The sequence below is a fragment of the Eurytemora carolleeae genome, unplaced genomic scaffold, assembly GCF_000591075.1.
Source record: "Eurytemora carolleeae unplaced genomic scaffold, Eaff_2.0 scaffold693, whole genome shotgun sequence".
NCBI classification, from domain to species: domain Eukaryota; kingdom Metazoa; phylum Arthropoda; class Copepoda; order Calanoida; family Temoridae; genus Eurytemora; species Eurytemora carolleeae.
In genome coordinates, this window is record NW_019396581.1 from 140,784 (window position 1) to 152,873 (window position 12,090).

At 35.8% G+C, this 12,090-nt stretch overlaps 1 protein-coding gene across 1 annotated transcript; it reads right to left on the minus strand.

The window, feature by feature from the left end:
- Positions 1-371: 371 nt before the first annotated feature.
- LOC111705870 (putative U5 small nuclear ribonucleoprotein 200 kDa helicase) lies at positions 372-2,310 on the minus strand. Its single transcript, XM_023478567.1, has 5 exons — positions 2,109-2,310; positions 1,554-1,705; positions 940-1,095; positions 679-732; positions 372-501 (listed from the first exon to the last, which is right to left on the minus strand). The coding sequence occupies exons 3-5, from the start codon at positions 1,046-1,048 to the stop codon at positions 377-379; spliced, it is 288 nt and encodes a 95-aa protein (XP_023334335.1). The 5' UTR covers positions 1,049-1,095; positions 1,554-1,705; positions 2,109-2,310; the 3' UTR covers positions 372-376.
- Between the last annotated feature and the right edge of the window lie 9,780 nt (positions 2,311-12,090).

A 12,090-nucleotide genomic window follows, 5' to 3' on the forward strand; every position in this document is an offset into this window, starting at 1 on the left:
AAATGACATTCCTTTTTAAAGAGGGGATTCAATGATAAACCCGAGGGCTTGCGGATTTTGCGGATTTTTTTTTGCCTTTGTAGATTTTCAAAGTATCTTTCAATGAAAATATCCCGGCGGGATTAAATGAAAATTGTTGCATACCAAAAAACTCGCTTTTTATAAAGGAATGTACAATGTACAATGTATCATTTACTTTTACAAATTAGAATCAATGAAAATTTGAATCCCGTTAGGCCTGCTTAGTTTTGATGTTACTTCTCCTAGAAAATGCAGTGCATTCATTATGCAAACTAAAGGTGCATCATCATCCCTTCTATTTAATTACTGGTCAGTGGCGTAAATAAGGGGGGTTATTGGGGTTAAACTAGAGTCTTCAATACAGGACCACGCTCGTCATGAATAAGATGGATTTCGTCAAAGATGATGAGTTTGACGAGTTGAGTGTAGGTTCTTCCCCCCTCCCCTTTGCAGTCTGCTCCTTGGTCAACTGATTATTCTCTAAACATATGAAATAGTTGATTATTCCCTAAACAGATGAAATAGTTGATAATTGATTATTAACTAAGTAATCGAATTGAAAAAACAAAATTTTTAAGGTATTAAATTTTTTTAATAAACAATTCCGATAAGACAAAAATCGTAAAAACTGTAGAAAAGATCCCAAAGTAAATTAACCTGTCAGTTCAGAAACCGTAATGTTATATTTTGCCAGACGTTTCCCGAAGTTTCCTAAAATATATCATTCAAGTAGAATCAAACAAGTAATTATTTTCCAGAAAAGGGTTTGAATTCCTGTAAGAAATGTTCGACTGTTAAACCCTACGGTGGACGCTTTTTAATCTAAATGCTAAAAAATAATTTTTAGAGTAAAAAAGGCGACAAAAGTGCATTGTCATACTTCGGATAAAAACAAAAATGATTGATTGATTCACTGACCTGTCATCTCCAGTACTAGAGACCGCATAGGCGCAATATAGATAATATTAAAATTATCTGCGTTGATGCTCCCATCCTTGTTCACATGCTTCCCGATCTCATGGAGCATTGTCAGCAGCGCCAAAACAGCAGGTTCTCGTCAGACTCTATACAGGCCTGAAGAAAAGGAATCGAGTCGTTACCTTAAACTCAGATTTTCTAATCCCAATATCTTTGCAACTTTCTGATACCTTAGATATTTTATACCCAAGATTATTTTTTTAACAGAATTCAGTTTCAAATATCTTAGGTCTACAACATTGAAAAGATATAAAGATTCCTTAATAAATAACAATAAAATATAAAAGAATAGGTAATTAAGAATTTGAAATTAGGGTTTAGAAAAAAAGTAAAAGGTTTGTATGCTTTGACATGGGACAACCTCGTTCAAATAAAGCCGATTGAAAACCGTAAATCGAAACAAAATCACCCCACCCCCCAAAAAAAAAAATATTGGGTTTTCTACTTTTGGCAAGTTTTTAGTTTTTCAATCTTTCCACCGAAACTGGGCGCTATTAGGAAAATACTAAAATATAAAGCAATAATTTATTGTTTGTGGGGGGGGGGGTACTTACTTTGTAGCGCCTGGACTGTATTTTAATAAGAGCCTTAAATCCCTCGAAGGCGGGCTGGGTGATGCTGGTAGCCTCTCAATTGCTTGTCAGCACCAAACGGTTCAGGTTTAAGAGCAGGGACATACACCTCTTCATATCCTTTCTTCTGCTTCCTGCATAAAAATACAATTTCAACTAAAGTTTGAAATTAAGATTTATATAATTTACTAACTAAAGTGCCCGGCGTTGCCCGTGGAATTAAAACTTAATTAGCCTATATGTTACCCCCAGATTTTGTATGATATGGGGAAAAAAGGAAAATTTGACTATCAAAGGGCAACTATTTTCATTCTTTTTCAATTTACTTCCCAAAAAAAATCATTTATTTTACCCAGTTCAGTGAATAAAACCCTAAAACATAAATTGCGCTCCTAGCATGCATTTGCATATATATTTGCATATATATTTACATATATATTTGCATATATAACTACTTTGGGGAAAATAATTTCCTAACTGGGAAGAGGAGGGTGGGGTTTGTACAAAATATTACAAAGCTCTTTAATTGACTTAAACCTGTAAGATCCGTCCGGGAGTTGACAACGCTATAGATACAAGATGAGATCCGTGAGAGAAAACTAGTTTGTATAGATTTAACTGTTTACACCTGAAATGCTAAAGATATGTTCGTGACCTGGATCTGGATCCGGATCTCATATATGGAAAGGATGAAAGGATATCAAATAATCTCTTCAGAAATCAATTTATCACTTCAAAAATTCATTAGTCACTTAAAATAAGGAAAATCTATTAACCACTTAAAAATCTATCAATCACTTAAAATTCTAATAATCACTTAAAACATCAAGCAATCAGTTCAAAAATCATTAATCACTTTAAAAATCTATCAATCACTTAAAAATCTATATATCACTTTAAAAAAATCAATTTTTCACTCAAAACTATATTAATCACAAAAAAAATCAATTTATCAGTTCAACTTCAATTTATCAGTTTAATAACTATTCATTCAGTTAAAAAAAATTTGAAAACTATATGTTGAAAAAAGTTAAGCTGGGTTAAGCCAACTTTTTGGTCGAGGTCTGCGGCTAGGACAGGCTAGGGGGCCGAGCGCTGCGGCTACATGTCTTACATTTAAAATAAATGTAAAAAATTGATAAACTTCATCCTTGAATCTGCACACTTGCTAATGCTAATTAACAATCCGCTCTCTTGAGTGTTGGTTTGGATCGAGCACGTGCCGGTGAGACGCAGAGCCGGAGTTTCCTCCATAGGAAGTGGTCGTGTATTTCACCGTTTCACATACGTTGGGGGACGATATGTTGGCCGCTAGATATGTCTCATGCTGAATTCTTATCTGATAGATAGATATTTCTCCGTACATTTGACGACCAATATAGGAGACGTCAAGTTGTCGACCAATCATCAACGTAGCAGCCTTATGAAAGTTCAGAAAGGTCTTGAACTGGACGAGGCCGGAAGCTCGGTACGTCTTGAGCGCCCATTGGTTGGTAGCTGTTGTTATGAAAACAGGGATGAATATATCATTGAACTTTTTTAACACCCTTCCCCTGCACGATTTTAACTTTGCATTAAGACTTAATATATAAAGAAATTTTTAAAAATTAAAAATGTAGACAACATTTTTGTAAAAGGGGGGTGTGAAGGGGTTCGGGGTANGGTGGGGTTGGGGTAATTTGAGTGTGGGCCGGTTATATCATTCACTAATTTAAATAATTTTTATCAAGTGGGGAGGCAAAATGGGGGGCATCAGGGGGGGCGGATAAAATAGGTTAAAAAATCATGGAATATGGAGAAATAAAAATAAAGCAATATTAGTTGCATAATTAGTCAAACATGACCAAACTGCAAAATTGATCCAGCATTAATTGAGACCTGGTTCAGGTTCCGGAGTAATCAAGGATACTTCTCTCAATTAGGATAGGGTTCCGGTTGCAGAGTTTTCTCAACTAGGTTAGGGTTCAGGTTCCGGAGTAATCAAGAATACTTCGCTCAATTAGGTTAGGGTTTTGGTTGCAGAGTAATCTCAACTACGTTAGGGTTCAGGTTCCGGAGTAATCAAGGATACTTCTCTCAATTAGGTTAGGGTTCAGGTTGCAGAGTTTTCTCAACTAGGTTAGGGTTCAGGTTCCGGAGTAATCAAGGATACTCTCTCAACTATAAGGTTAGGGTTTAGGTTGCAGATTAATCTCAACTAGGTTAGGGTTCAGAAATGTGGCTTAGAACAGAAAAAATAACTTAGAAATGTGGCTTAGAAAAATATTATGACTTAGAAATGTGTCTTAGATAAATATCATGACTTGAAACTGACTTTGGCCATGTGGCTTGGAAATGTGGCTTAGACAAATATCATGACTTAGAAATGAGTCTTAGATAAAAATTATGATTTGGAACTGTAGCTTAGACCTTGCAGATAACTAAGACATGTGTCTTAAATATGTCTAAGCCTGTTTTGGGTACATAATTATGTCTGAGACACTTTCTAAGTCTAAACTGATAAGTCACAATCATTTAGGTTGGGGTTCAGGTTCTGGAAAAAGAAAGGAACTTCTCTCAACTAGGTTAGGGTTTAGGTTGCAGAGTAATCTCAACTAGGTTATGGTTCAGGTTCTGGAGTAATCAAGGATACATCTATCAACTGGGTTAGGGTTCAGGTTGAAGAGTTTTCTCAACTAGGTTAGGGTTCAGGTTCCAGAGAAATCAAGAATACATCTATCAACTAGGTTAGGGTTCAGGTTCCGGAGTAATTATGGATACTTCTCTCAACTAGGTTAGGGTTCAGGTTGTAGAGTAAACAGGGATACTTCTCTCAACTAGGCTAGGGTTTAGGTTGCAGAGTAATCTCAACTAAGTAAGGGTTCAGGTTCTGGAGTAATCAAGGATACATCTATCAACTGGGTTAGGGTTCAGGTTGAAGAGTTTTCTCAACTAGGTTAGGGTTCGGGTTCTGGAGTAATCAAGGATACTTCTCTCAATTAGGTTAGGGTTCAGGTTGCAGAGTAATCTCAACTAGGTTAGGGTTCAGAAATGTGGCATAGAACAGAAAAAATGACTTAGAAATGTGGCTTAGATAAATATCATGACTTGGAACTAACTTTGGCCTAGACCATAAAGATGAATAGGACAGAGTAATCTCACCTAGGTTAGGGTTCCGGTTCTGGAGTAATCAAGGATACTTCTCTCAACTAGGTTTGGGTTCAGGTTTCAGAGTAAACAGGGAGGCATCTATCAACTAGGTTAGGGGTTAGGTTGCAGAGTAGTCTCAACTGGATTAGGGTTTAGGTTCTGGGGTAATCAAGGATACTCTCTCAACTAGGTTAGGGTTGAGGTTGCAGAGTAATCTCAACTAGGTTTGGGTTCAGGTTTCAGAGTAAACAGAGATACTTCTAACAACTAGGTTAGGGTTTAGGTTGCAAAGTAATCTCAACTGGATGAGGGTTCAAGTTCTGGGGTAATCAAGGATACTCTCTCAACTAGGTTAAGGTTGAGGTTGCAGAGTAATCTCAACTAGGTAAGGGTTCAGGTTCCAGAATAATCAAGGATACTTCTCACAACTAGGTTAGGGTTCAGGTTGCAGAGTAATCTAAACTAGGTTAGGGTTCAGGTTCTGGAGTAATCAAGGATACATCTATCAACTGGGTTATGGTTCAGGTTGGAGATTTTTCACAACTAGGTAGGGTTCTGGTTCCAGATGTAAACAAAGATACTACTCTCAACTAGGTTAGGGTTCAGGTTGCAGAGTTTTCTCAACTAGGTTATGGTTCAGGTTGCAGAGTTTTCTCAACTAGATTAGGGTTCAGGTTCTGGAGTAATTAAGAATAATTTTCTCAATTAGGTTAGGGTGCAGGTTGCAGAGTAATCTCAACTAGGTTAGGGTTCAAAATGTGGCTTAGAACCGAAAAAATAACTTAGAAATGTGGCTTAGAAAAATATTATGACTTGACACTGACTTTGGCCTAGACCATAAAGATGACTAGGACATGTGGTTTAGAAATGTGGCTTAGACAAATATCATGAATTTGGAATGAGTCTTAGATAAAAATTATGATTTGGAACTGTGGCTTAGACATGTGTCTTAAATATGTCTAAGCCTGTTCTGGGTACATAATTATGTCTGAGACACTTTCTATGTCTAAAATGATAAGTCACAATCATTTAGGTTAGGGTTCAGGTTTTGGAAAAATTAAGGAACTTCTCTCAACTAGGTTAGGGTTCAGGTTGCAGAGTAATCTCAACTAGGTTAGAGTTCAGGTTCCAGAATAATTAAGGATACTTCTCTCAACTAGGTTAGGGTTTAGGTTGCAGAGTAATCTCAACTAGGTTAGGGTTCAGGTTCTGGAGTAATCAAGGATACATCTATCAACTGGGTTAGGGTTCAGGTTGAAGATTTTTCTCAACTAGGTTAGGGTTCGAGTTTCGGATGTAAAAAAGGATACTTTTCTCAATTAGGTTAGGGTTTAGGTTGCAGAGTAATCTCAACTAGGTTAGGGTTCAGGTTCTGGAGTAATCATTGATACATCTATCAACTGGGATAGGGTTCAGGTTGAAAAGTTTTCTCAACTAGGTTAGGGTTCAGGTTCTGGAGTAATCAAGGATACATCTATCAACTGGTGTAGGGTTCAGGTTGAAGAGTTTTCACCACTAGGTTAGGGTTCGGGTTCCAGAGAAATTCAGGTTGCAGAGTTTTCTCAACTAGGTTAAGGTTTGGCTTCCGGGAGTAATCAAGAATACTTCTCTCAATTAGGTAAGGGTTCAGGTTGCAGAGTAATCTAAACTAGGTTAGGGTTCAGAAATGTCTCAACTAGGTTAGGGTTTGGCTTTCGGGAGTAATCAAGAAAACTTCTCTCAATTAGGTTAGGGGTTCAGGTTGCAGAGTAATCTCAACTAGGTTAAGGTTCAGAAATGTGGCTTAGAACAGAAAAATGACTTAGAAATGTGGCTTAGAAAAATATTATGACTTAGAAATGCGTCTTAGATAAATATCATGACTTGACACTGACTTTGGCCTAGACCATAAAGATGACTGGGACATGTGGCTTGGAAATGTGGCTTAGACAAATATCATGACTTAGAAAAGAGACTTAGATAAAAATTATGATTTGGAACTGTGGCTTAAACCGTGAAGATAACTGAGACATGTGGCTTAGATATGTCTTAAATATGTCTAAGCCTGTTTTTGGGGACAAAATTATGTCTAAGACACTTTCTAAGTCTAAAAAAATCAGTCACAATCATTTCTAAGTTGCATTTTTCTTGTTCAATTTTGTTTAAGTGTATGACTTTGATTTGATTGTTAGTTTAAATATTTAAAGACATCATGAAACTTCGGGCACCAACATATCTTAGTTGTTCTTTTAAGCTTAATAATGTTCAAGATCTTCTTCCTCTTTTGCCAAAACTTGCCCTTTCTAAGGGTTTTCTTTAAAGCATCAAAAATGATTCTTGACCAGAAAAATGAAAAATTTCTTTCGTCTTGTTTTACAACTGTGGGCAAAATTTCATTTAAACTATTTTTGGTTAATTTGAACTATTTTTCTGTTCACTAGAACTAGTAGCGCAGCGCTTGGCCCCTTAGCCTGTCCTAGCCGCAGCGCTTGGCCAAAATACTGTCTTAACCTAACCTAAAAAATGTTTTTTTTTCTCTGCAAATAATTACGGTCAGAAAAAGACTACTTTTAAGGCAGCAGACTTAATTTTCCTTTCATTTAAGGAGTTTCTGGTCGTCTTTACAATCTCTTTCTTTGTGGGTAACTCTGTATTAAGCCTGGCAAGATACATCTGGATTATTTATACCTCAAAAATTATTACAGAGCTTCCAATATGGCTTTAAAAAGATCTTATACAGGGTGTCCCAAAAAACATGGGAATTCAGTGACGAATTCGATATCGTCTTTTTAAATAATTCTTAGATTTAGTATGGTGACACCTACTGAGAAAGCTGTAATTTGTAAGAGTTTCGTCTGCTGGGTTCACATTTTGTTTGTTTATGTTTTGACTGCATACGGTTGTACTTAATAAAACAAAAATTTTAATTACAGTATACAAACAGAGTAAACTTGTCAATCTTCACTGTTCATCTTGCGGAGACATTATAGACTCATCTTTACAGTCTTTTACCCTTCTCATAAAATAAACTCTAGCAAACACAATAATATTATGGCTTATGAAATTAGGTATTACAATGCTAATTCATAACAAAGACGATATCGAATTCGTCACTGAATTCCCATGTTTTTTGGGACACCCTGTACCTTGGTCTCAATATAGCTTTAAAAAGATCTTATACCTTGGTCTCAATATAGCTTTAAAAAGATCTTATACCTTGGTTTCAATATAGCTTTAAAAAGATCTTATACCTTGGTCTCAATATAGCTTTAAAAAGATCTTATAGCTTGGTCTCAATATAGCTTTAAAAAGATCTTATACCTTGGTCTCAATATAGCTTTAAAAAGATCTTATAGCTGGGTCTCACTTTGGCTTATTAATTAATACGTCGTATACACACGAACATACTGGTCTCACTTTGGCTCATTAATTAATACGTCGTATATACACGAAAATACTTCGTATATTAGGAATAAACGCACTAATGAACGAATCGCCATTTTGGTCCCCATGTCCCTGTTTGATCTTTAAATTATATACGAGGTCCCAATATGGCACATGGACATTGGGACTGTCCACATTTTACTTGTTTTGGTCCTACTTTGAACGTGTAAAACTATACGGTCAGGCAATGACAATTAATATTGTGATTTTTCCATCTTTTCGCATTCTTTAGACTACCCCAGACAATTTATCTCAGTGCCCACAATGCGTAAAATGATGTAAAATTTTCTTTGTATAATGTTAAGCAGTTTATAAACTGAACACACGATTAATTGATTGTTAATAAAATTCTAAAATTTCTTAAAGGTATAATCTTTAGCGTAATGCGGCAGGATTTAAAAAATTGCAATGCCTTAAAATTCTCATTTAAGAACTTAATAAATGCCGGAAGACTCAAATGGTGTGGCATGGAAGACCGTACGGTTGTGGCTCATGGCTCCCAGAAGACAAAAAAGATTATATGTGGTATGGAAAAGGACAAGATTTCAGCAAAATAGGAATTACTAATTTTAGGCTGAGATTAGATGTAGATAATATATGTGGGCCGAGCGCTGTGAATAGGACACGCTAGCTGGCCGAGCGCTGTGACAAAATTGATAGGGGAGGTTCCAAAATCGTTTTCTAGTAATTTACCAAATTAAAACATAAAATTTATTTGAAAGATTAATTAATTTCTTAGGCTTACCTAATTTCTTTCTGCCCTTATTTAGTGGTGTTAAAGCATCCTAAAAATTTGTCATTTTCCATGAAAATAATTGATTAATTCTTTCCATTAGTTTTTTAATGCAAAAATCGACTAAAATAATAAAGATAAAACTATAAAGATATTTAATCACTGAATAATTTATGTTTGAATTTTCCCTCCCAGCCCACGTGTGCCATTATAAGGCAGACGCTGAACTCCAACCTTTAAGTGTGGGAGGTGGGGAAGACTTCACTGCCGCGCTTAATTTAAAGCATGACTACGGTGGGATGACATTTATAGATCGAGATTGAATCCTAGCCGTAGCGCTCGGCCCAGAAAGTGTCATAACTTATCCTAACCCGTGGCCGCAGCACTCAACCCCCTAGCCTGTCCTAGCCGCAGCGCTCGGCCCAGAGAGTGTCTTAATTTAACATAACCCTAAAGAAATGAAGTGTCATAACTTAACCTAACCCGTGGCTCAGCGCTTGGCCCCCTAGCCTGTTCTAGCCGCAGCGCTCGGCCCAGAAAGTGTCTTAACCTAACCTAACCCTAAATAAATACTAATTTAATTGAAAATTGTTGAAAAAGTGGCCATGTACAAAAGTAAAATCTGCAGTGAAGTCTCCCCCACCACGCGCACTTAAAGGTTGGAGTTCCGCGTCTGCCTTGAGGGAGTCATGTTTAGAATATTTTACACGGAATTACTATCCTCGTCTTCAATAAACAATGTCGTCTTTAATATGAACATTTTCATAAACAGAGCATCCCGTAACTATAGATTATATCCAAGCTATAACGCCAAAATACATAAATAATACTCGAAAAACCTAATAATTTCCTGCAAGAAAACTTTTTTAAAAATTGTTTTACGCTTTTGAAAATAATTCAGTGTTTTGAAATTTTCCCTAAAATGAGCTGAGCTATACATGAATGTTGTGTGGGGCAACCTTGTAAGGCAGTTTAAAGTGTACGCTTTTTTAACAAACAATAATAAAATATTAATTTTAACAAATGTTGATGGTTGGAATCAATCATCCATATAGCAACTCTGTGAGGTGTTTAAATAAACTAAAACGCCTCATATAGATATCTAATGCAGACTTTTAAGCTGGTTGTACAAAAATATAAACGTTTGAAACGTTACGTTGCGCAGTATGACATTTAATGACATAGAGTAACGTTATACGTAGTGAATTTTCTGCAACGTACAACGTTAAGCTTTGGAAAATGTTAGTGAAAAACAGTAAGCTCTGTTACGCTTTTCCATTTCCTGTTTTAGATAACTTTCCCAACGTTTCGTTAGAGCTTTAGTAATATAACCACATTTTTTAGCGTTCCACTTTTATGCAAAGTAAATGTTTTCAGAGACCTTACGTGTCACTTTCACTTGGTTTGAAAACTAAAATGGTGACGAAGGTTTTGCTTTAATAAAACGTCATTAGAGCATAGTTCTGTACGTTGCAAAGTATTTAAGTGAAAAGAATTTGTTTGTTAACGTTACGTTTTATCTTAACTTTTCCAATATAAACTATTTTAATTATAACGCTTAGGAATTTTACTAAAATGCAACTTTTCTTACCTTACAATTTATCGAAACGTTTTTGTTACACTATTTTACAACTGGCAATAAAAACAGTTTATTCGTTTCTAAGAAAGATATAAAAAAAATATTATATAAGTTACATTGTATTAAAATGTTCAGGCCATGACGTGTCTTTCTTTACACTTCATTAAAAATAACATTGGTCCTAAATGAAACATTACAAGATTTTTTCCGTGATAATTGTAATTCCTATAACTTTATTTAAATTATTTTTGTCTAGTGGTGGGCGTACACAGGGTTCCCCTATTTTTTTGTGGGGGACCTTGTGTTCTCCTCCCGATCAGCCCCCCCCCCCAAAAAAAAATTTATATTTGGGGGGACCCTGTGTACGCCGCCTCACCTTGAAATCGCCTCGTAATAGCTCCGTACCATGGCTTCCAAACTCCAAAGCTTTTTTAAGGCGCCGAGAGGGCCCCATTTCCATCTGGGGGAGGGGTGGGGGAAAGCTTTAAAAAACAGCTGTCGGCATCAAATTACAAGCAGAGATAGTTAGTCAGATTAGTCTTATTACGACCATCTTTCCTTTTCTTCAGGTGGCCGTGGAGGCGTGTAGACTAGCAGCCCTGAGGTCATTTTATGGCCTTAATTCATAGCCTTTCGGTTGTATGGATGTAGTGTTTTCCGTTTTCGCACACATCCTGAATTGGACTCATTGGTTCGTTTTTGAGACAAACCCCACTTTCCCATTTTTTTAGTACAGTGAAACCAACGAATACATCGAAATAATTCATGAAATGTCGTATTCTTCACTTTCTGATAATGGAATGTTGCAGATATTTAGTTTTTTAATTAAATGATTATATGGAACAATTTAAAACTGTTCCCGCATATTCATAGCTATTAATTTATTTTTGCAAATACTGAAATTTACGAAATATAGTATAGAACTCATTGAAAAATTGTCAAGACGACATTTGATAAATTCTTCCGATGTATTCGCTATTAAGGGTTTTACTGTATAATCCGCAATTCAAAACAAAACTCACTTTCTAGAATCAAAGTTTTCACATTTTATTTGTTTTATTTGTGAGAAAATGAGAAAACAGACTTTATTTTCCGGCATTTTAAACAGATAGTTTTCCGCATTTCTCGTTCCACAATTGTATAAAGAACTAAGACCTCCCCGCCCCCCCCCCCCCGTAAATTTTGGGTAAGCCAGACGTCGGTCGGAGAAGGGTTAAGTCCTAAAAAATTATTTTTTTATTTTACGAAACCATATTAATATAAGGTTATTATCCTTCTTACATATATTATTTATATATTACGTAACTTACGTACAACGTACATTGTACAATTACAAAATACCCTCTTATCTACTGTTGATGTGTACAGCACACGTACACTTTGGAGTATCTAATTTTCCACCAGAGTTTTTCCGGCGGAAATCTTCATTACCAGAAAAGATTAACCGGAAAACGGAATTCCGTTAATATCCACTTGAAGTTCCGGAAAATATTTCAATCTAAAAGATTTTTGCTGAAAACTTTTTAGGGCAAACAAATGTTCTAGAATATCCGGCTTCCGGCGGAAATTTTATTTAAATTTTTGCATTTATTTTTTAGCTGAATTCAGAATATAAAAATAATATTCACAGTTTTTATTTTCCAATTTTTTTCAAA

Excerpts from the sequence above, each read along its gene's own strand:
- LOC111705870 (XM_023478567.1), bottom strand. The coding sequence starts at position 1,048 with ATGCTCCATGAGATCGGGAAGCATGTGAACAAGGATGGGAGCATCAAC. Across the intron at positions 733-939 it reads TCTAGTACTGGAGATGACAG|GAAACTTCGGGAAACGTCTG; the intron begins GTCAGTGAATCA and ends GATATATTTTAG. Across the intron at positions 502-678 it reads TACGGTTTCTGAACTGACAG|AGAATAATCAGTTGACCAAG; the intron begins GTTAATTTACTT and ends TCATATGTTTAG.